Source organism: Ruditapes philippinarum, unplaced genomic scaffold (genome assembly GCF_026571515.1).
Source record: "Ruditapes philippinarum isolate M1 unplaced genomic scaffold, ASM2657151v2 ctg5817_1_1_1_1, whole genome shotgun sequence".
In the NCBI taxonomy this organism is placed as follows: Eukaryota; Metazoa; Mollusca; class Bivalvia; order Venerida; family Veneridae; genus Ruditapes; species Ruditapes philippinarum.
Window position 1 is genome coordinate 137,611 of NW_026863613.1, and position 24,594 is coordinate 162,204.

Consider the following 24,594-nt stretch of genomic DNA (forward strand, 5'->3'; position numbering starts at 1 on the left):
TGATGCATAGTTATTATGTTTGTCTGTATTGTTACCGAAAACAGTTGTTTAATGTAGCATATATTTCGTATATAAAGCTTGTTTTTTTATAGAACAATCATTAAATACGGTAGCATAGCGGGCCTTGCTGGAAGTTTTTGATTTTATAATGGTCGCGAGTAAACTTTCAGTTTTTTTTTATCATGCGGCCATTAGTTTTATTTTAATATCCGAAATGTTCCCTCTATGAGTCCTTATTGAAGTGAAATCCCATGAACAGTTCTAATAGAACTATAAATTCTTGCACATACATGTATATATAGTTAAACCTAGGCCTTTTGAAAAATAGCGATGATGCTTTTTGAGCACACGGTTGCAAAATTTGCTTAATGGAGTCCAAGATCGAAAGGCATTTAAACATAAAACCGCACTCTTACAAAGATTATCTTGGTCACTTAAAACGAAGAATATACTAAAGACAATTAAGAAACTTACCCAGAATGGAAGAAAAATAGGTTTTTTTTGTGAGAATTTAGCCTGGTTTGAGTTGCTTAAATGCGTTTTATTTTTGAGTTATTTTGCACTATACAAAAGATTTTTCTGGAACACGGAGTGAGATAATCACCTTGCTTGCAAGTTATTTTTTTCTAGGCCTACATCAAAGGGTAGACAGGTCAAAATTTGATTTTAAAAAATCCCGTCCAGTCATCTCAAAAAACTGCAGTGGAGTCCCTTTAAGAATTTACTTGCCACTTAATTTATGTTCCCTTGAAAACTTTACATATCGAGGGATGTCATGGTTATGATTGCATATCACTGCAAAAACTTTTTTTTCAATCACTGAATTATTTGAATTGTCTGATTAAACTAGCAGTGATTTTCTATAAATGCTCTGAGAAAACTTGTGCTGTCATTCACTTTCTTTTAAGCAGTTGGCTTTCTTTTTATTTCGAGGTTAGCATATCGCCAATTATATTTGGCATATGTTTTTGGAACGCTTTTCCGTAGGACTGGGCTATCTCATGATGCGAGGAATGGAAAATAGAGCATTGAAAATTACAATTTTGCAGTAACATCTTTTTCATAAATTTCTTTTCAGGATTGAAAAGATGACATACAATGGTCCAAATGGTATTTATAAAAATGGAGCCCCGGATGGATCACGGCCGGGCATTTTCCTAGCAAATGTTAATTCAAAAGTGTAAGTTATACAAGATCAGAGCCGTCTAATGCCTATATCCACCTGACGCTTATAACGTTAGGTCGTCTGTAACCGAGTGGTTCAAGTCGTTGACTTCAAATCATTTGCTCCATACCGCTGTGGGTTCGAATTCGAATCCCATCAAAGATTTTGTATGTAGTCATGTTAGATGGCAATACGTTGGTGGTTCTACACAGGTGCCAGTGTGTGCATCGTGCCTGAAATAATAGATTGGGGGCATACGAGGTTTTCGTCTACCAGTAAAGCTTGAAAGTTGCCATAATACCTGTACTGTTCTGGTACGACGTAAACACCACCGACACCCCGAAAAGATTATTATGTTACTTTCGTTATTTATTGGCAAATTGTCAGTATTTTTACGACCATGAATGGTTTAAAAAGACTAAATGAATGATTAAAATCATATTATCAAAAATCATATTATGTTTATGTATTCCCTTTCAAAAAAGACGAATGACTGACTGAAAAAAGCTGCCCTTTTAAACACATGCGCTAGCTATACACACAAATAGCATTTAAGTATTCAGGAATTAAATGCTATTGTTTACTTATGATGTATCCGAAGTGTTTATTTACATTCGTGTGATTTTTTACGATAAAAACGATTGGAGAGCTAAATGATAAAGAACATTACAAAATCAAATGATAAAAATGGCGATTACTGTATCTTAAATCGTTGTATATTTGCAGACCGAAATTCGACATGGCCGCCTTATTGCTACACGAAACTGATCCTGGTCACCATTTACAGGATTCTTATGCATTAACTGCCCAGGGAATACCATTGTTCAGAAAAGTCACAGATTTCTCAAAATATTTCGGAGTTCCCCTGCATTTTCCTTTCTATACTGCATATTCCGAGGTACGATCTTTAAACAATATAAATAGTATATTTATAAATAAACAATTGACGGTGTTAGTGTAAATTTTTAGAGTTATATATTTTTTTTTCGCCCGGAAAAGACACAATTTAATCAATATTTCTTGGCGTTAACATTAATTTTGTATTTTGTAAATAGAAACAGACATGTGATTTCAAATTTCCAGAAAGCTGTTAGTCTTAGTGCAAGGTGGATACTTGTATTTAATATTTTTGCCAGTTTAAGGTATTTGGACACAATATTAGCGTTTTGCTTCGTTTCAATTGCTACCGACAGGTAATATGTCCTCTTATTTCAGAGTTTAAGGCTGAAACACAGAAAATCTTGAAAAGGGGACATGGTTAAATGTATAGACAACATTTCTCACGCCCCTAGCACCGACTTGAGCGGTTTTTAATCCCCAACACTTAAAGTTTTGGAATCGATCATCCCGAAGGATCTGGACAATATAACAACATTAAAGAGACTCCACTGAGGTCCAAAAGCCTAAACACATGAAATTTTAATTTCTTGCATAAATGAGCTGGGACCCTTAAAACAGAGATAAAAAGACAATTAAGAAAATATTCAGCAATGACTTTGTAAATTGTATTTTTTTGCTTTTCCTAGCCCGATTTGAGTGAAAACGCTCTTAATTTTGGGTCATTTATCACAATTAGAATAATTATTCTGGAAAAAAACGAAGTGGGCAAATGATGAAATTTTGCACAACCGCTTATTGGGCTTGAATGGAACAGTAACCTCGAAAAAACACTATTTTCAATCCTATCGTGTAAAAAATCCCTCAGTGGAGTTTCTCTAAGATACAAAAGACATTTTTACGGCTGCTGTGATTATACAACTTTGATCATGGAAAAGGGGAAATCTTACAGAAGCAATGGAATCAAAGCAAATAGTTGACAACTGCAGTCTCGGTTTATTAAGTTATGTGCACAGTGTGCCTGGATATTTGAAATTTTCCATTGAATTTTGTCCTCTCTACTTCTTAAAGCACAGCATTTCAATTCCATGTTTTTATTCATCATTTGTAATTGCATACAAGTAACTAAAATGTTGTTGATGTTTTCAGGGTTGGGGACTTTACTCAGAAGATTTAGGCGAGGATATGGAGATATATAAAGACGATATGGATAAGTGTGTATATTTAAATCTTTTATCTGAACAAATTTTGATTATTATTTCCTATTGCATACGAATTATGTCATAAAAGATTATGTTCTTAAGCGTGCCTCCAATCAGTGAATTATTTTAGCATCTTTATATATATAATTTCTGTCGTTTGATCCAATGCAATCTCTACGCAGTGATCTCCCCTACAATCTGCCAAGGGAGGTAATCACTGTGAGGAGTTTGGATCCAATGATGACTGGTGACAAACGCTTATATTAATTAAATTTGAAGCAGAGTGACTTAGATTTAATTTACGTTACATTAAGAATGCACGCATCGGAAGTAAAACTTTTCATCCAATGTATAGTTTCTCCTCTTTTCACCTTCGTTCGGTACGTTTTATCATTTAACGTCTCCCCTTATCATGCTTGTATTTTCAACTTATTTTTTAAGGTTTGGTAAATATGGACTAGAAATATTCCGTGCCGCTCGGCTTGTTGTCGACACCGGTATCCATGCTAAAGAGTAAGTATTTGAAGTAATCCAAATTTTTATTGTAGCTTTAAAAAGGTCTTTAGAAATACTTCAAATCGTTGCGCCCTGTTACAATGTACTCTCCAAATAACATTTCAATGAATTTACAGAAAGCTGCTGAAGACCTCTATTCCGTGTGCTTGCCGGTACATGGTATAAGACCTTTATAAGCATTTTCCAATGTTTTTCTCACAATGATGGTTATTCGTTATCGATTCAATAAAATATAAAGTAAATAATCATTATTATACTTCTAAAATCATATATTTTAGCTGGCCACGTGAACGTGCCATACAGTACATGAAAACTTATACAGCATATACACCGGAATTTATTGAGCGGGAAATTGATCGTTATTCAACATGGCCGGCACAATCGACTACATATATGATTGGCAAGTTAAAGATCAGAGAACTCCGAGATAATGCAAAAGAACGTCTGTGTATGTATAAATAAGCCGCGTCACGACAAAACCAACATAATGGGTTTGCGACCAGCATGGATCCAGACCAGCCTGCGCAGTCTGATCAGGATCCATGCTGTTCGCTTACAAACCCCATTACAAGTAGAGAAACTGATAGCGAACAGCATGGATCCTGATCAGACTGCGCGGATGCGCAGGCTGGTCTGGATCCATGCTGGTTGCAAACGCATTACGTTGGTTTTGTTGTGACGCGGCTCAAATAAAGTAACTTAAACTTACATTGATAAGTATCCCCTTTTACAGGTACTCAGTTATGACTTCTCAGAAGCAAGACTTTTTTCAAAAACATGTTTTCTAAGGGCAGATACAATTTTCAGATGTATGCAAACAAATTGACATTTGAGATATGGCGAACTAAGTATTAGAAAGTATGTTGAAGCCAACACTTGCTTGCAACGTGGTTAAAACCTACATATTCCAAATCCAAAACATACTTTCACCATTAAAAACAAGAACAACAAAGCAGAACAACAATGCAATAACAACAACAACAACAAAAAAACACAAAGAAAACAACAACAACAAAGAAAACAAAAGCGTTTGTAGTTAAAGGATGTTGAGGGAATTCTTGTTATTTCATGAGACTTTGGATATGTTTAAGAAATAAAATCTCATTATTTTTTTTATTGTAGGTAACTTTGAAAAAGACGAATTAATTAAACCATTCCACAGTGTAATACTAAGCAACGGAGCTATGCCTCTAAGTGTTTTACAAGACGAAATAAAGAATTGGATAGAAATGGAAGCGGTGAAAAACGCGAGAGCGGGAACTTGCAAGGAGACCAGTGGTGCTGATAGCTTCAACAACGTGCACTCTGTCCTACTTTTTACATGCACTTTAATTGGTTTATTATGCAGAAATCATGTTTAATCATAGACAGAGGAATTGTTACCTCAAAAATCATTCGTTCAGCATTAAAGTTTCTGTTTGAAAGATCTGAATTTATATAAAATAATCTTAAAATTGTGTTGTTTTTTTTCAGTGTTAAAAGTCAATTACAGTTTAATAACTTTTTTTTACCTGTAGAGTAATCAAAATTGCTGACAACTTTTTAATGTTGTACATTCTTGTTATAAATATACGCTCATGTTTATAATTTTTAAAGGAACTCCACCGAGGGCCAAAAGCCAAAAAGCATAAAATATGACATTTAAGACAGATCAACTGGGTTACTTGTAAAAAGTCAAATGATAAGGAATACACTCACTAAATAATCAAATAAAAAATATTTTGTTTTTCTGAGATTCTGATAGCGATAAGAGTTAAATTCGTTTATAAGGTTTATTTTTTTTTATTTTTGGGTCTTTTTGCACAATAAATTTAATTATTCTAGACACAAAGGAATTAGCGAATGATCTGAAATTTATGCACATACGTGATTTGTCTAGACCTACACAAATTTTGAAAAAAAAATCAAATCCTATTAAGTAAAAACAACAACAACAACAAAACTAAAAACAAAAACACCTCAGTGGAGTCCCTTTAACAATTCATTTCACTAATTCTTACCTTTAGTTAGATCTATTTCTTCCAATATCTTAGTTACACTTATATACAAAAGATAGCATTTACATTTATACAGTTAGGGTAGTTTAAGACAATCATGTTTTACGTTGAAATTATGAAATAACTTGATATATGTCTATCATTATTCGTACCAAAGTTACGGTGTTCTGTTTTGGTCAGTTAAATGTCCTATGTTGATATGCAAGATGTTGATTAAGTCATTTGTGATGTGCCGTTCTTTTTAAAAGGAATTTCATGAAGTAGCGATATTTATTATTCTTGCGGAACAACTATAGTTTGATTTAACGTTTGACATAAATTTATTCCTCGCTAGTTTCAACTTTATTCCTTACAAACTTTAACTTAAATCCCCCCAAACTTCAACTTTAATCCTCGCGAGTTTCAACTTTAATCCTCACAAACTCCAACTTTAATCCTCTCGAGCTTCAACTTTAATCCTCACAAACTCCAACTTTAATCCTCGCGAGTTTCAACTTTAATCCTCACAAACTCCAACTTTAATCCTCGCGAGTTTCAACTTTAATCCTCACAAACTCCAACTTTAATCCTCGCGAGTTTCAACTTTAATCCTCACAAACTCCAACTTTAATCCTCTCGAGCTTCAACTTTAATCCTCACAAACTCCAACTTTAATCCTCGCGAGTTTCAACTTTAATCCTCACAAACTCCAACTTTAATCCTCACAAACTCCAACTTTAATCCTCGCGAGTTTCAACTTTAATCCTCACAAACTCCAACTTTAATCCTCGCGAGTTTTCACTTTAATCCTCACAAACTCCAACTTTAATCCTCGCGAGTTTCAACTTTAATCCTCACAAACTCCAACTTTAATCCTCGCGAGTTTCAACTTTTATCCTCACAAACTCCAATTTTAAACATTACTCTGATTAAAACCTTTGCGATGATTCATTCTAATTCTCGTATGTTGCTTTAGCAGAACTCCGGCTTTGATCTCCGGTAATGGAAAGAATTATAGTTTCCAAAAAGTCGATATAGACATGCGGCTATTATTAAATGTCCAAAACAGGGCACCGTACATCGAGCTCATATAATCTCAAAGAGAAAGTTTATGAAATGTAAAAGGCTTGGACAATATACACTTACTATGTAAAAAGTGTTTCAATAAGAGCTACTGCATTTCCATGCGCAGGAACTTAAACTTATGGATTTACTTAAAATCTTTTTCATTCCAAAAGTGTCAATAACTCCATATTAATGTAATTGATTAATAGAACTTGAGAATGAAACCAAATGAAATACATTATTTATAATCAATCAAAACGTAAAAGAGAGGTTTAATACTCGTGGTGTCTTTATTAACACTCATTAGAATAATATTATCATAAAACATAATTGTGTTTATAATATCTAAAGCATCATTTTTGTACAACTAACAGAAACTGGAAATGTGTAATGACAAATATTCAGAGTTATAAAGGTTTAGAATATGTATATTCTTTTCTTATTTCTCTTTGTCGTTTTTCCTCCAGTTAACAGCCATCGGAATAGTTCATTACTTTGTTATCAACAGCGACTTCACTGCGTGTTTTCGGCAAAAAAGCGCGTGATCACGCATTGATAAAATAACAATTCTATAAATTACCATACAGAATTACAGAAAGCCAAGACATTAATTAACAATGTACAGTTAAAAAATGAAGTTGTTTTAGTCCTTTTTAAGAAATTTAACAGGTAAAAATTTAAATATGAGTGCATCAATCTTGTACAATGTGACTGCACAAAGATCAACACTCTTATACAACAGATTTTGCTGTATTGGTTTGTTTTTTCGTTTCAATATTTCCATGACGCTTTGGTAAATAGCATCAGCAAGAAAAAAATAAGATAAATACATCCCTCCACACACGCGCACGTGCACGCGTACGCGTACGTGCACGCACACACACACACACACACACACACACACACACACACACACACACACAGATACAAAGAAAACAAATCCAACAAAACAGTTTAGACAAGAAGAAGAATATAAATAGGGGTAACAAAAAAACAAACAACAACAACTAATTAAAATAACGTTTTTCCCTCAAGTTTAACGACACCCCCCCCCCCCAAAAAAAAAAAAACAAACAAAAAACAGAACAAAAACAAAAGAACTTGTGAGTTAAAAGTAACAAAAACAGCAACAACAAAAAAACCCCTCAAAACAACAGTACCCTACATCTAAAAAATGGGAAGAAAAACTAAAAGAGAAAAAAAGAAATGAAACAAAAAACAAAAAAACACAGAAAAAAAACATCATTTATCATCATATTAAGAAAGCATTCGAGTTCAAGTGTACTGACAAACGCGTAAGAAATGAAAACCTAATAATTATACAAACCCTGTGTCCATGACCTAGTTATTTCATTTTTTTATTACAATTAAAATTGAAGTTATTAACTGACTTACATGTTTTAAAACTTTTATATCCGCCATTCCGTGAATAACATTATGCAAATGACGAACTGTCTTACATGTTCGTCATTTGCATAATGTAATTTACGGAATGGCGGATATACACGTTTTAAATAATTAGAAAACATTATAATGGAGAATAATATATTATCTTCAAAAATACTGAGAAAATATTAAAATATCAAAATCACATTTAAAGCAATAAGAAAACTGTCATTTTATAAAGTTTTTATTTAAGCGAATGCACTTTTTTAATGCGTTTATTTAAGGTTGCCACCGGAAAGCTCATATGGGCGACCGTACACTCAAGTCGGGCCATCCTAGAGCGTCCCGCCGAGATTTTTTCGTCGATTTTTATCCAGCTGTATTGGTGGAGGAAGACCACAGGTGCCCCTTCGGGCATTATTTCAGGCACGAGCGGGCACCCGGGTAGAAAACCACCGAACTTCCGTAAGCAAACTGGATGGCTTCCTCACATGAAAGATTTCGACCCGAGTGAGGATCGAACCTACAGCGGTGAGGGACCTGTGATCTCAAGTCAACGACCTTAACCACTGGGCCACGGAGGCACGGAGGCGAATGCACTCTGAAAGGACATCAACTTTATCTATATTTTTCGCGTAAACATTTTGTATCATATCCCAAAAGTCAAGAAAACCGAATACATTAATTCTTTTAAACAAGACAATCTTAAAAAAACGTTACATGAAAAAAAATGGCCTGATATTAGCTATATATGTCAATTGGTTAACGCGTGTATTTTAAATTATTCAATTTATATACAAACTTAACTTTATAATATCTTAAAATGTCAATAACTGAAAAGATAAATTAGTTAAAAAGAAGCATTTGCAATGTAGAGAATTGACACGAAAGTATCATATCTTGCATAAAAATACATAACCCATCACAAAACAGCAACAACAAACCCCCCCCCCCACAAAAAAATCTACCCCCCCCCCGAAAAAAAAAAAAAAAAAAAAAAAACCAATAAAAAAAAAAACCAAACAAAAACCCCAAAAACAGCAACAACAACAACAACAAAAAAAACAAAACAAAAAAAAAAAAACACCCCCCAAAACATGTTGTATGTTTTCCTTTTGCTTGCCTTGAAGATCACAAATATTGCTAATAATAAAATGCATGTAATTCTGCGGTTGTCGATCTTTCATGAAACTAAATCAATTTAGTCAATTTATAGTTACATTATGCTTCAATTTTCCATTCCATCTTTTTCATTTTAATCCCTTTTTTCGTCTGCCTTGGTGTAAAATAAATAAGTAAGCGAGAGAGAAGTCAGAAAGTATTGAAGGAAAACTTTAAAAAAAAATAATTTGTGCTCGTTTAAGTGGCAGCAGAAAAATTCCAAAAAAATGCCTTCAGATGAGCGAAAATGTTTAAATAAATAATTGCGCAAAATGTACTAAAATTTGAGGAAAAGTAGAATGGTTCAAGTTATATGATCGATTAATTGTTCATTATGCTTAACTATATTTCTACTGCGTTACTAACGCGGCAAGGGCATTTTTGCATATTTTGACATCTTTTGGTAATTAACGTGGGTTGTAAGTGCCATTGATAATGTGTAAATTGCTTCCGTTTGGTTACTATATACTATTATACATTTAATTACATTTTCAAAATTTTCATAGAAATAAGCATAAACCTGGAGCCGTGCTGCTTTAAAACTAAAATATCTTTCGAACTTTATTATCCTTAAATATGATCAAGTATAAATATCATTTGAACAATTATATATGCATGTATTTGCAATATAAAACAAATCTGATATTTGGTTTCGTATTTTTTTTTAATAAAATGGGAATAGAGGTTGAATTTGATTAAAATGTTTTTTTTTTGGATTAAGATATTTTTTAACACAATATTTCAGATGGTTAATTTATGTGAATATAAAACTTACCATAAATAAACGTACATTGGTACAATTTACGTAAAAGAATAAAAAATGTCGTCAAAATGAGAGGAAAAATAATAATAATAATAATAATAATAATAATAATAATAATAATAATAATAATAATAATAATAATAAACAATGAATAAAAAACAGCAAAACAAAAAAAAACAACAAAAGCAAAGAAACAACAAAATCCAAAAATGAAACGTAAAAAAAACGAACAAAAAAAGATCCCGAAAAACAATGGATTAAATAAAAAGAAAAGATAAAACAAAACAAAACAAAAAATAGTGACATAAAAGTATGCCATGTGTTTTGAAACTGTAATTCATTTATTTATTATATAACACAGATACTTCTTGTTCCTAAAACGTTTAGAGTTACTCCTTGAACTTTTAACGAAATGACTTTAATTTCTCAAAATATAATTGTGTCACTCAGTACGTTGTAAAATAACGCATTCGTTTCTGTAGAATTAATAAATGAGCCGCGTCACGACAAAACCAACATAATGGGTTTGCGACCAGCATGGATCCAGACCAGCCTGCTCATCCTCGCAGTCTGATCAGGATCCATGCTGTTCGCTATCAGTTTCTCTACTTGTTATAGGGTTTGTAAGCGAACAGCATGGATCCAAATCAGACTGCGCGGATGCGCAGGCTGGTCTGGACCCATGCTGGTCGCAAACGCATTATGTTGGTTTTGTCATGACGCAGCTCAAATATGCTAATAAGCTTAAAATGCTGACAAGGTTACTTTAAAAAGAATTATCAACATGAAAAATGGATTATATCTGTCACCTTGTCTTTTTACTGGAGCAAAACCCATAAATTGTGAACTTTCGAAGAAAGAAAAAAAAAGAGAGAGAAAGTTAGAAAGAAACAAAAGAAGAAAGGAAGGAAAAAGGAAAGAAAGAAAAAAAATAAATAAAGAAAGAAAAAAAAAAACAACAAAAAAACGTTTGGTATGATTTTATCAAGCAATATTTTTGAGGAAATTTTAAATTCAAGAAGAGAAAACACAAAACACTTTTTGTTTAAGTAAAAGAGTTTTTGTTGTTTTTTGGGTTTTTTACTCATCCCGACACCGGTATAGTAAATTTTGCGACTTTCCCCTTTTACGGGTGGGGGAAAAAGACCTCGGTGCCCTTTCGTGATTTTTTTCACCACGAACGAACCCCCTGGGGTAGAACCACCGACTTCCCCTTTAAGCCCCAGCGGGATTTTTTCCCTAGCAAAAAAGAATTCAAAGTCCCTGTCAAATTCGAACCCAAAGCGGTGAGGGTTTAAGTACGGTGAGGGTTTAAGTAAATATGTATTATATTTTTTGTATAAAAATAGTTTTAAGTTTCAAGTTTATAAGCCTTTGGCCAATACAAAGAAAATACATGAAGTATGGCAAAGATATACACTACAAAATAGTAATAGCAATACAAATCATGTAAACAAAGACGTTCATGAAACAGTTGTAACGAGTATTTGTGGGATCTGGTATGGGCTTCAACAAGTGTTTGTGGGATCTGGTATAGGCAAAGCCAGGTATTCGGTTGCTACGCCGTATTTAATTAAAAAAAAGTCTATTGTAATGACATCTTTGCTCTATCTTTGTTTCCCAATTGACTTCATCTTTAAGATTTTCTATAGAAACAAGTCATGTTGCACCCGATACTTTTCTGGCACATTCTTTTTGTATTTTATCTAAGAGATCAATTTCATATTAAAATACATGTCCACAAACGATGTCTGCATATTCAAGAATTGGTCTATAAACCGACGTATTATAACTTAATTTTTAAAGATTTACGGTCAAATAAAAAATATTGTCTCCATTATGTTAAACTGTTTCCATGCTTTATCAACTTACATATTCATTTCTGTCAGTGTCATTGACCATTGTTAGATAAAAATAAACGCCACATGTTTTGTTTTATGTTCAATTGACTTCTGTTATATTTTTGATTAAGCATTTTGAAGTGGGTTTGTGATTACTTCTTCGTTTTTCTTGAGATGAAAAAATTGATTCGGACCTTAGATGGATTAAAGACACCCAACAAGCCATTTTCTCTGCCGACGCAGCTAATTTTTTGATATCTAATTGTAATTGTTGAGGTGCAATTTGAGGAACCCAAACAAAAGCTGGACAGGTCGCAAGAAATTGCAAGGACAAGCAAATAACTTGTAACTGATAAGGAAATCAAAGAAAACAAATATATGATTGAATAATAGGCCCACAAAGAAAAATGGCACATGGGAAAGGGTAGGAGATTCGGAAAGGGTGTGTGTGTGGGGGGGGGGGGTTTAAAAGTATTTGGAATTTAACTAGAAAATTAAAGAACTACATACACATTTTTTAGAACTATCCTAGACACTTTATTTCATATTGGCAAGATCTATCCTTTACATTTTATTTTATAACTTCCATTAAATTATTATTTTAGACTGGCAAGATCAATCCTTTACATTTTATTTTGTAACTACCATTATATTATTTTTAGAACGGCAAGATCTATCCTTTACATTTTAGTTTATAACTACCATTAAATTATTATTTTGGGGCGTCCATGGTCGAGCGGTTAAGGTCGTGGACTTCAAACCACTTGCCCCTCACCGCTGTGGGTTCGAATCCCGACAGGGACTTTGGATTCTTTCATGTGAGGAAGCTATTCCAGCTAGGCTTACGGAACGTCGGTGGTTATACTCACGTGCCTGTTCGTGGCCGTGAAATAATGCACGGAAGGGACCTGAGGCCTTCCTCCATCAGTTAACTCCCCACTCCCCACAAAAAAAAAAAAAAAAAAAAAAAAAAAAAAAAAATTAGAATGGCGAGTACTATTCTTTACATTGAGTTTATAACTACCATTAAATAAAATATTTTAAAATGGCTAATGAGAAGTTTACGAATATGCTATGCTCATCCTTGAGTAAAATATCTTAATCACAGAAATTTATTAAAAATCTTACCGAATATGTCTTATTTTAATAAAATAATGAATAATGCTATGTATGGGAAGCTGCAATCCCTATTAAAAGGTCAAGTTCAGTCGCGTCCTTTTTACTGCAGTTGTTTTCAATTACACTATACAAGTGACCAACCTATAGTGTGTTTTAAGGCATAATATATTACTTCGTATGAAGCCAAAACATGTTATTTTATATCTAAAATAGAGAAAATGGTAAAATGTATTTTTTAACGGTCGTTTATTGTTTCCGAATTAAGATTATGTCGTATTACAAAAACAATATTTCCTGTCATTTAAAATAATGTTATTAAACACGACCCTTTCGAGTTATTGCATATATTATAAGCATAATATGCAAACTATATAAATGAAATCTTAAGTTCAAATACAGTTCATGAGAACAGTAACACAACTACCTAACGCAATACATGTCACATAAATTGACCTCATGATGTTGTTGTTTTTTTTTTAATTCTGATGGATCCGCTTTGATGAAATACACATTGAAATTGTATCTTCTTAATCTTAATAAAAACGTTAAAATCAATTATAATTGCTAAAAAAACTGAAAGCGCGAATGCGTTGCGGTACTCGTTGGTTGTCAAACAAATACTATAAATGACGTTTTTATTTACTTTAATTAACGTTCCGTTAGAACTAATATATGTCTTGCGTAAACCTTTTTTGAATGCTGAGTGTTTTTTTTTTAAGTAAAAATTTACATGTTATAATGATGTTTTTTCTTTAACCTTGTCTTTTTACTGGAGCGAACCCCATTTATTATAATTATGTTTGTGTTGTTTTCTAAATTCTTTCCCAAGCATACCTAGGAGAAATTATGACTTTCTTAACATCCAGAAATACAACTGAACATTTATTAAAACGTTCTGAAAGTTACTCTCTTTAAAAGAAATGGAAACGTCTTTTCACATCTTTTCTTAAAGGATGCAGAAACCATATGAGCCGTTCATGACAAAACATAGTGCGTTTGCGAACAGCATGGATCCAGACCAGCCTGCGCATCACCATAAGACACAGTCCTACTACGCGGTACAACAAGTGCTACTCCTAATCAATCATTCTGGGACCTAAGTTGTCTGGATGGTGTATAAAGGTCTAGCATGTTTCGTATGTACGTAGGTGCCTGTCCATGAAGCACCTTAAACACTTATGTAAGGAGTTTGTACTCGACTCTGATGTGCACAGGAAGCCAATGTAGTTCCTTTAAATATGGGGTTATGTGGCAGTTTCGCGGTGTCCTGGTAATAACACGAGCAGTCGTATTTTGAACATTTTGGAGCTTGTTGAGAACGTACTTTGGAGATCCATATAGCAACGAATTACTGTAATCTAATTTTGATGTCACTAACGAGTTTATCAAGGTTCTGGTTGAATCAACAGTCAAGTATTTCCGAATTTGACCTATTTGTCGTATTTTCATGAAACATTAAGTTCACATGTTGTTCCATGTCTAAATGAGAGTCCAATACGACGCCAATGTTTCTAACTGTTGTTGATAGTTTTATCACAGAATCACCGACTCTTACAGTAAGATCTTCAACATCACTTCGTTTTGGTACAAAGACGATCACCTCTGTTTTGTCTGCATTGAGTTTCAGAAAATTATTATTCATCCATACTATGATGTCATTCAGGCATGCTTCAATCCGTCGCAAGGTCTCATTGCGGGAAATGGCTTCCTTTGGTTTAAATGTCATGTACAATTGCGAATCGCCAGCGTAGGAATGATGTTAAAGCTTATGCTTCCGACAGATCGCGCCCACAGGTTTGGTGTACATGATGTAATTCTTCGGACCAAGAACGGACCCTTGTGGCACAGAAAATGTCATATACGTACAGGTTTTGACAGTTCACCATTGACGCAGACAGTTTGATGACGCTCACACAGATATTATTTCATCCATTGTAAAGGTTTCCTACTCTTCCGAAGTGTTGTTCGAGCCGGCAAAGGAGGGTACTATGGTCGATCGTATCAAAAGCAGCAGATAAGTCTAACATTACTAGACCAGTAGCTTCATTCTGATCAAGAGAACGGAGAATGTCATTTTGTACACATAATAGAGCAGATTCTGTTGAATGAAACTGTCTATAAGCAGACTGACGCTCTTCATGAAGTTTATGTGCAGATAGGTGTCTTTCAAGTTGGGAATCGACAACTTTCTCGAGAATTTTGGAGACAAACGGTAAATTAGATACAGGCCGGGAGTTTTCATTACCTCTTGATCCAACCCTGACTTTTTTTATTAAAGGTCTGACTCTAAAACTTTTAAAAGCGGGTGGTACATAGGCCCTCTCAAGTGAAGTGTTTATGATTTTTGTGATAAATGGTAATAGTTCATTTAAACAATCTTTCATCAGCCATGTTGGAATGGGGTCAAATTCACAGGATTTGTTTGGCGAATTGCGAATAATTTTTAAAATTTCCACATCAGAGACTACTGAAAAGTTTGAAAATTGCTCTCCATTGAAAGGTGCTTCAGGGACAAATTGTCTGTTTGTTGGTGAGACTTGGTCCCGGCTATACCATTATGTATGCTTTCAACCTTATACACGAAGAAGTCACTAAATTCTTGTGCTTGAACGTTTGCAGGTTTACCAGATGGCAGCACAACAACATCTGTGTTTGCACCAATCAAATGCCGGGCCACTTTGGTAAGGTTTTTCATATCACGACCACATGACTCTACTTTCTCAGTGTAGTATTTGACTTTGGACATATTTAGAAGCTTATTCGTAACAGCGCATTGGTTTCTATAAATTAAGTGATCAATTTTCAATCCAGTCAAGCGCCAATTTCGCTCTACCTGACGCCTTAAATGTTTAGCATCATGTAGTTCTTGGGAATACCACGGATTCATTGGTCTTAGAACAATGCTCTTGGACTTCAGGGGTGCGTATTAAAAATGTATTAATGAAACTGTAAACTTACGAACACTTCTTATACAATGCTATTTTTGAAGTTCGGCATATATTTTAGAAGGATATAATTTAAGCAATGGTTTTTATGGTAATTGTAATAATTATTGATTTGGAAATCGTTATAAACAATGAAAATATGAGACTTAAAGCAACAGACAGAATGAGAGACGATTACAGTACATTTTAATGTTGTGATCCTAACAAGGCATTATTTAAAACTATATTATGCTCAACTTTGGTATTTGAAAAAAAAAACTAATAATTACAATTCAGTGTAAATGTAAAATAAACATCTTTTGAAAACACATAAAGAAAATATATTACGTTTTAAACTTTACACACTATATGTGACCACAGTATGATTACTTAGTATCATTTGAAAGACTGGCAGTTTTTATAAGAAAAGACCAAATTAACTTGACGAGTAATAGGGAATGCACCTTCCCAAATATTGTTTATAAATTCACTTATTCAAAGTAGACATAGTCAGAGGAATAAACTAGATTTCAATAAATATTTTCAATAAAAGTATTTTACCCAAAGATGAGCATAGTAAAAGTTTTGCAGAGAGCTGACTCCTGTATCAAACGAACGTGATATAACCAAATTAAAAAATAGAAGTAAATTAAAATAAGCATTGGTAAATTCTTTACTCCTTTTGTCATTGAAAACTGATAGGAAAGAAAATGGTAGGATATAAAGGGATGTGAGTACTAAAATGCATGTTTTATAGCGACAATTTAATTTTGGACACATCCATGCCGTTAAATTTTCTGTAACTATGAAATTGCACTTGTAAATGTCATACAAATATGAAATTGATTTAAAAAAAAACGATCTTTGTGGCGAAAAAATCAAACATTGATTTTATGATCTATTTCGAATGACAGGAAGTCACCTGACAACAGCAGCTGTCAAGTGCCGTGTGTAAGCTGTAAAATGTTGTTGTATTATATATTTTTCTGGTCATTCAGGATCATTGATGCCAGCACTAGGTGTTGAGAATTGAGTACCGCTCAAGCTGGTCCTAGAGGCGCGAGGGATGTTGCACTTATTCATTATCCCTTATGTACAGACTCAATGAAACCGAGTCTGCAAATAACTTTGTTGTGATTAATGCTTCCGAGGGATCACTTTGTTTCCGTATTTTAAATTGCAATGCTTATTGAAATTATGAAAGTAAGAGGACTCGAAACATATAAACTCTTTGAAATATTTGTATTTTTTGTATTTTATTGCATTAGTAAAGAAAAAGCTTCATTGGACTATACCATTAAATGATGGAATAATATATAAGGAATACAATTTCATTTATATATATATATATTTATTCATTTACAAATTGTTTTATATTATGAATTTACATTATAAATCTTATACTATGAAATCCAGTCGTCTTCTTGTACTTATTCCAAGGCATTTGTTTTCTTTCTTAGAATGGATAGACTGAAAAGAGAACCAAATGTATTCTACATGTATATAACATACATCTATATGAGATAAAAATTTATTATTCAATGATTTCAAGTTTCATATTCATTAAATTTCAAAATCTTTCTCAACATTTTCCTCAAGCAGAGCCAAACTAACAGTTACAGTAGAATATTTAGATTAATTAACAGTTCCAAATATAAGTAACATTGCACCTTGTTTTTACTTGCACAATGAATATGCTATAAAAAATAAAGTACCATTCCATCAATACGAAAGGAGTTAAGCAATGTGTTATGAAAGTCAAAAAAACATCTCTCAATTGTGTAAGATACAATGCTTACCTTTATGTATTTAAAACCTAAACAACAAGGTATAATGACCCTCTCCAAAACCCTCCACATTTCTCACTTGTAGCACCTTTACAATCATAGCTACATTCGCTGTCGGCTACCTTCTGTTCCGTTGTTAAGCTGTTTCCACAATAACACTGATTAGAATACTGTAAACAACAACAAAAACACGACATGTTTAAATCAACAAAATAAAAAGATAAATAAATAAAAACACAAAACCACAAAAAAAAGAACAACAACCGCCCTACACAAGAAATAACAACAACAAATAAAACAATTTAATTATCTCGTATATTCTAATCTAGGACACTTACCTGAGTTAAAGCATATTTGAGTCCGTGACCTTTGCAGAAAGCAATACATGAAGCCGTCGTCATCTGGTTGTTATTGGTAGATTGTTCATTAAGAATTCTGGTATTGGAGTCAACATAACATCCAAGATATCCTGTATGGCAAATGTAAAATCCATTACAATTATACTGATATATCATTTCCTCCTAATACTCAATTTATAGATTGTGATGTACATTTAAGAAATTATAAATTGATCTTAAGTAATATCTTGAATTGTATAGATTTATTCTGGGCTGGTTATTTTTGACACCACATGTTTTTACTAGTATTCATCATTACGTTGAGAGCTTTAATCTTTGAAGGTTTATTTGTTACAAAGTATTTATCAATTAAACGTGTTATTGATCGTATAATCAAACAAATATTATGTATTTACTCACTATGCGTGTCATACAATGATATTCTCCAAAAACCACCGCAATTCTGGGCGGCATTTCCATCACATTTATGATCACATTCTGTTTCAGGACGTTTTGCGTATGGTCTTAATTGTGAACCACAAAAACATTGGCTATTAAACTGAAAAGAAAAATCAGCTTTATTTAGGCTTTTCATTGACCATGTCTTGTCAGTATCACTTTAAGAACGAAGCACATCAAAAACATTAAGAAGGAACCATAAAATGTCAGAACAAGTCCCCGTCAAAATAATAATAATAATAATAATAATAATAATAATAATAATAATAATAATAAAATGATGATAATAATAATAATGATAATTATTATTAATTAAAAGTCTTTAAAATAAGACAACAGCAACAACAAATAAAGAATAAAACAACAGCACTTTTCAAAACACTCAAGAAAATAGTAAAAAAAATATGAAAAAAGTAATAAATTGATATATATGAACATAAACATTACAACAACGAAATAACACAAACTATAAATGAAACCAGATTTTAGCCAAAAAAAAAGCATTTAAAATTCTGTGTATTTAGAAAAACATTTATTTTCATATTTTTATTGTGTATTTAAAGAGCGTTTTGTATAGCAGTTTCACATAGCAGTGTTACAATTATTTTCAATTTTAAACATTTTATTAGTCATAATGGTATGTTTAAAATTATACAGAACATACCCGGAAAAATAATTTGTCATCTCATAAATATTATTAGCATTGTATGAAAAATACGTTATTTTTGCGATGAACAGGTTACAATTGACTCCTAAAGCTTTTATCAAATTAGGCAATAACAATGAATTCCCTTATCATTTTAACATTACTATAGATTTTTTAATTTATTTTTTTTCCAAGGAAAAATATGTAAGAAGTTTTTGTTAATGAGGCGGTATAGAATAGTAATTGCTATATTTACCTCAACACCTGCAAATAATGTTCGCTCCATGCTGCATCTTTGCAAGCATTTCTCAACTGTCATACCGCCAGACGTCATTGTACCCTCTAAGATCCTTGTTGAATTGTCTTGGAAACATCCTATATAGTTTGGACCAGAAGCTAAAAGAGAAATAAACAAATTTAGATATTCACATCATTGTTTAATGTCACAATTTATCATATAACATACTCGAACTTAAAGTGAGTATCCTTTGTCACCAGGGCAGTCTGTACTTCAACTCTTTTTTCTTTTTTTTAATTCAACATTTAAACTTTGAATGGATTGTCTCACATTCAAGGTAATCTATCTAAACAAAAGATCAACAAAATGTATGAATAAATAGAAAACATTTTATGCTTTATGCTGAAAACTTTGATGTATTTGATATTTTCCTGTATTATTTTTGTTATTATAATTTATTATAACTAAGAATCTTTAAACTGTACAGTGCACCTCACTCTTCATTTAACAGCTTTCTATGTTTTTCTTTTTATACTTTTATTGAACAGCATGTAATTAAAAAAGAAATTAATAAAGCAACAAATCGATAAACGTAGCAGGCAATTTAAAATAATAATAAAATAATAAAATTATTGTCTTGAATAAATATACGTAATTGAGTAAGTTAAAAAGGACATAAAATAACTCACATTAAAATGTATAATTATGCAATTGGCAGCTAGAATGAAATGCTTAATTTACCAAACATTTTAATAACTGAAGTATTTATTAAATTTTTGTACACTCAAAACATAGTTTTACACTTATTTTTTTTTCTATTTATTCAATACTTCTGCAAAAGTTTAAACAACTGTTGTTTTTTAAATGAAACTTAAAACAAGTATTCATTTAATACAAATAAATATATTCTTTCTGATTTTTGTTAAAAATGCCAGAACAAAACATAAGATTTTAAGTACATGTATATTGTAAAATATTCGAAAAAAAAAAAATAAACAAAACATTAAATACCGTAAGTTGCTGATACGAACACTGTCACAACGATCGCCAAAATAACACTCGTCACCATTGTTCCTTTATTTAGAAAAATGAACTAATCCTTCGGTAGATGAGTCTTGATATGTATGAAGTGTTCACGCTTTGCCTCTTATATAGGGCTGCTAAACATGTTGACGTCAGTTTTGGCGGAACAAATGATATTTAAAAAAAAACATTTTCCCAAAGGCCTCTGGAGAAACAAAGGATAGTAATCCGTAAAGTTTAATATATTCTTCATATCAAGGTCACTCTTGAAAGCGTATAAATCATAAAAATGTTGTTTACCTTACGGAGTTGTATTGTTTATGTCTTATGACACAATTATTTCACCTTTTTGTCATGAACATGAAGACGCATTCGTGTTTGATATTGCATTTTACCGTTGAAATGTTAATTAATATTTTGTTATTGTAATTTGCATTATTGTTTGTACGATATGGTAATTTCATTCGTTTGGTCTCTTATAAAGAAAAAAAAACCCGTAAAATTGTAAAATATACAAACTTTTAAGGATATTTGTTTGATTAAAAAACAATCAAATTTATTTTTTTATTTCATTCTTAGATATACTTTGAAATTACCAAATGTTAATATCAGTATAAAATGATGAATATTAGAATATAGAAATACGTTTCCCCCATTGGTAGCCCCCAATTTTAGACTGTTTGTTTGTTTGTTTCACTTTACGCCTTTTCCCAACAGTATTTCAGTGATATAGGCGGGTAGTTTCCTAACCATCGTTCCTGGAGAGTTACACCAGTACTAGACTCCCTTCCTCCGCGCTAAACTACCAAAGCATCTCCCGGGGATCGAACCCACGCATTTTTAACAAAAATCAGAAAGAATATATTTATTTGTATTAAATGAATACTTGTTTTAAGTTTCATTTAAAAAAAAAACAGTTGTTTAAACTTTTGCAGAAGTATTGAATAAATAGAAAAAAAAATAAGTGTAAAACTATGTTTTGAGTGTACAAAAATTTAATAGATACTTCAGTTATTAAAATGTTTGGTAAATTAAGCATTTCATTCTAGCTGCCAATTGCATAATTATACATTTTAATGTGAGTTATTTTATGTCCTTTTTAACTTACTCAATTACGTATATTTATTCAAGACAATAATTTTATTATTTTATTATTATTTTAAATTGCCTGCTACGTTTATCGATTTGTTGCTTTATTAATTTCTTTTTTAATTACATGCTGTTCAATAAAAGTATAAAAAGAAAAACATAGAAAGCTGTTAAATGAAGAGAGAGGTGCACTGTACAGTTTAAAGATTCTTAGTTATAATAAATTATAATAACAAAAATAATACAGGAAAATATCAAATACATCAAAGTTTTCAGCATAAAGCATAAAATGTTTTCTATTTATTCATACATTTTGTTGATCTTTTGTTTAGATAGATTACCTTGAATGTGAGACAATCCATTCAAAGTTTAAATGTTGAATTAAAAAAAAGAAAAAAGAGTTGAAGTACAGACTGCCCTGGTGACAAAGGATACTCACTTTAAGTTCGAGTATGTTATATGACCAATTGTGACATTAAACAAAGATATGAATATTTAAATTTGTTTATTTCACTTGTAGCTTCTGGTCCTAACTATATAGGATGTTTCCAAGACAATTCAACAAGGATCTTAGAGGGTACAATGACGTCTGGCGGTATGACAGATGAGAAATGCTTGCAAAGATGCAGCATGGAGCGAACATTATTTGCAGGTGTTGAGGTAAATATAGCAATTACTGTTCTATACCGCCTCATTAGCAAAATCTTCTTACATATTTTCCTTGGAAAAAAAAAATAAATTAAAAAATCTATAGTAATATTAAAATGATAAGGGAATTCAATGTTATTGCCTAATTTGATAAAAGCTTTAGGAGTCAATTATAACCTGTTCATCGCAAAAATAACGTATTTTTTCATACAATGCAAATAATATTTATGAGATGACAAATTATTTTTCCGGGTGTGTTCTGTATAATTTTAAACATACCATTATGTCTAATAAAATGTTTAAAATTGAAAATGATTGTAACACTGCTATTTGAAACTGCTATACAAAACGCTCTTTAAATACACAATAAAAATATGAAAATAATTGTTTTTCTAAATACACAGAATTTTAAATGCTTTTTTTTTGGTTAAAATCTGGTTTCATGTGTAGTTTGTGTTATTTCGTTGTTGTAATGTTTATGTTCATATATATCAATTTATTACTTTTTTCATATTTTTTTTACTTTTTTCTTGAGTGTTTTGAAAAGTGCTGTTGTTTTATTTTTTATTTGTTGTTGCTGTTTTCTTATTTTAAAGACTTTTAATTAATAATAATTATCGTTATATTATTATCATTTTTATTATTATTATTATTATTATTATTATTGTTTTGACGGGGACTTGTTCTGACATTTTATGGTTCTTTTTTAATGTTTTTGATGTGCTTCGTTCTTAAAGTGATACTGACAAGACATGGTCAATGAAAAGCCTAAATAAAGCTGATTTTTCTTTTCAGTTTAATAGCCAATGTTTTTGTGGTTCACAATTAAGACCATACGCAAAACGTCCTGAAACAAATGTGATCATAAATGTGATGGAAATGCCGCCCAGAATTGCGGTGGTTTTTGGAGAATATCATTGTATGACACGCATAGTGAGTAAATACATGATATTTGTTTGATTATACGATCAACGTTTAAATGATAAATACTTTGAAACAAATAAACCTTCAAAGATTAAAGCTCAATGTAATGATGAATACTAGTAAAAACATGTGGTGTCAAAAATAACCAGCCCAGAATAAATCTATACAATTCAAAATATTACTTAAGATCAATTTACAATTTCTTAAATGTACATCACAATCTATAAATTGAGTATTAGGGGAAAACGATATATCAGTATAATTGTAATGGATTTTACATTTGCCATACAGGATATCTTGGATGTTATGTTGACTCCAATACCAGAATTCTTAATGAACAATCTACCAATAACAACCAGATGACGACGGCTTCATGTATTGCTTTCTGCAAAGGTCACAACCTAAAATATGCTTTAACTCAGGTAAGTGTCCTAGATTAGAATATACATCATTAAATTGTTTTATTGTTGTTTTTTTTTGTGTTTTTTTTGTGGTTTTGTGTTTTTATTATTTTTTTTATTTTTATTACTTGTTGTTGTTGATTTAAACATGTCGTGTTTTTGTTGTTGCTTACAGTATTCTAATCAGTGTTATTGTGGAAACAGCTTAACAACAGAACAGAAGGTAGCCGACAGCGAATGCAGCTATGATTGTAAGGGTGCTACAAGTGAGAAATGTGGAGGGTTTTGGAGAGGATCATTATACCTTGTTGTCTAGGTTTTAAATACATTAAGGTAAGAATTTTAATTGAGAGATGTTTTTTGACTTTCATAACACATTGCTTAACTCCTTTCGTATTGATGGAATGGTACTTTATTTTTTATAGTATATTCATGTTGCAAGTAAAAACAAGGTGCAATGTTACTTATATTTGGAACTGTTAATCTAAATATCCTACAGCAACTGTTAGTTTGGCTCTGCTTGAGAAAAATGTTGAGAAAGATTTTGAAATTTAATGAATATGAAACTTGAAAACATTGAATAATTAATTTTTATCTCATATAGATGTGTGTTATAAACATGTAGAATATATTTTGTTCTCTTTTCAGTCTACCCAATATAAGAAAGAAAGAAAAAAATGCCTTGGAATTAGGTACAAGAAGACGACTGAATTTCATAGTATAAGATTTATGTTGTTAATTCGTGATGTAAAATAATTTGTAAATGAATAAATATACATCAATATGAATTTGTATTCCTTATATGTTATTTCATCATTTAATTGTATAGTCCAATGAAGCATTTTCTTTTCTATTACGATAAAATACAAAAAAGAAATACAATGATTTCAAAGAATTTATATGTTTTGAGTTCCTCTTAATAATTTCAATAAACATTACAATGAAAATATGAAAACAAAGTGATCCTTCGGGATCATTGACCACAACAAAAATTGCAGACTCGGTTTGATTGAGTCTGTACATGAGGGATAATGAATAAGTGCAACATCCCTCACGCCCCTAGCACCGACTTAAGCAGTACTCAAT

At 31.7% G+C, this 24,594-nt stretch overlaps 2 protein-coding genes and 1 long non-coding RNA gene across 4 annotated transcripts in view; 2 read left to right on the forward strand and 1 right to left on the reverse strand.

The window, feature by feature from the left end:
• Positions 1–7,190, forward strand: part of LOC132722711 (uncharacterized) — a 60,730-nt gene extending 53,540 nt beyond the window's left edge. For both annotated transcript variants that reach the window (XM_060707236.1, XM_060707237.1), the window contains exons 25-30: positions 1,079–1,180; positions 1,892–2,063; positions 3,152–3,216; positions 3,646–3,717; positions 3,999–4,168; positions 4,843–7,190. In XM_060707236.1, coding sequence (XP_060563219.1) covers positions 1,079–1,180; positions 1,892–2,063; positions 3,152–3,216; positions 3,646–3,717; positions 3,999–4,168; positions 4,843–5,081 — 820 coding nt within the window. In that variant the 3' untranslated portion in view covers positions 5,082–7,190. The remainder of the gene's footprint in view (positions 1–1,078; positions 1,181–1,891; positions 2,064–3,151; positions 3,217–3,645; positions 3,718–3,998; positions 4,169–4,842) is intronic.
• Positions 7,191–17,293: 10,103 nt separating this feature from the next.
• LOC132722706 (uncharacterized) lies at positions 17,294–20,590 on the reverse strand. Its single transcript, XM_060707232.1, has 6 exons — positions 20,435–20,590; positions 19,442–19,581; positions 18,501–18,639; positions 18,081–18,211; positions 17,755–17,912; positions 17,294–17,425 (listed from the first exon to the last, which is right to left on the reverse strand). The coding sequence occupies exons 1-5, from the start codon at positions 20,490–20,492 to the stop codon at positions 17,772–17,774; spliced, it is 609 nt and encodes a 202-aa protein (XP_060563215.1). The 5' UTR covers positions 20,493–20,590; the 3' UTR covers positions 17,294–17,425; positions 17,755–17,771.
• Positions 20,591–22,029: 1,439 nt separating this feature from the next.
• Positions 22,030–24,296, forward strand: LOC132722707 (uncharacterized). The gene is made up of 5 exons (XR_009624651.1): positions 22,030–22,195; positions 22,979–23,116; positions 23,399–23,529; positions 23,684–23,841; positions 24,157–24,296. It is a non-coding gene; the product is annotated as an uncharacterized LOC132722707 (long non-coding RNA).
• Positions 24,297–24,594: the final 298 nt, after the last annotated feature.

Excerpts from the sequence above, each read along its gene's own strand:
- LOC132722706 (XM_060707232.1), bottom strand. The coding sequence starts at position 20,492 with ATGGTGACGAGTGTTATTTTGGCGATCGTTGTGACAGTGTTCGTATCA. Across the intron at positions 19,582-20,434 it reads GTTCGTATCAGCAACTTACG|CTTCTGGTCCAAACTATATA; the intron begins GTATTTAATGTT and ends TTTCTCTTTTAG. Across the intron at positions 18,640-19,441 it reads CATTATTTGCAGGTGTTGAG|TTTAATAGCCAATGTTTTTG; the intron begins GTAAATATAGCA and ends TTTTCTTTTCAG.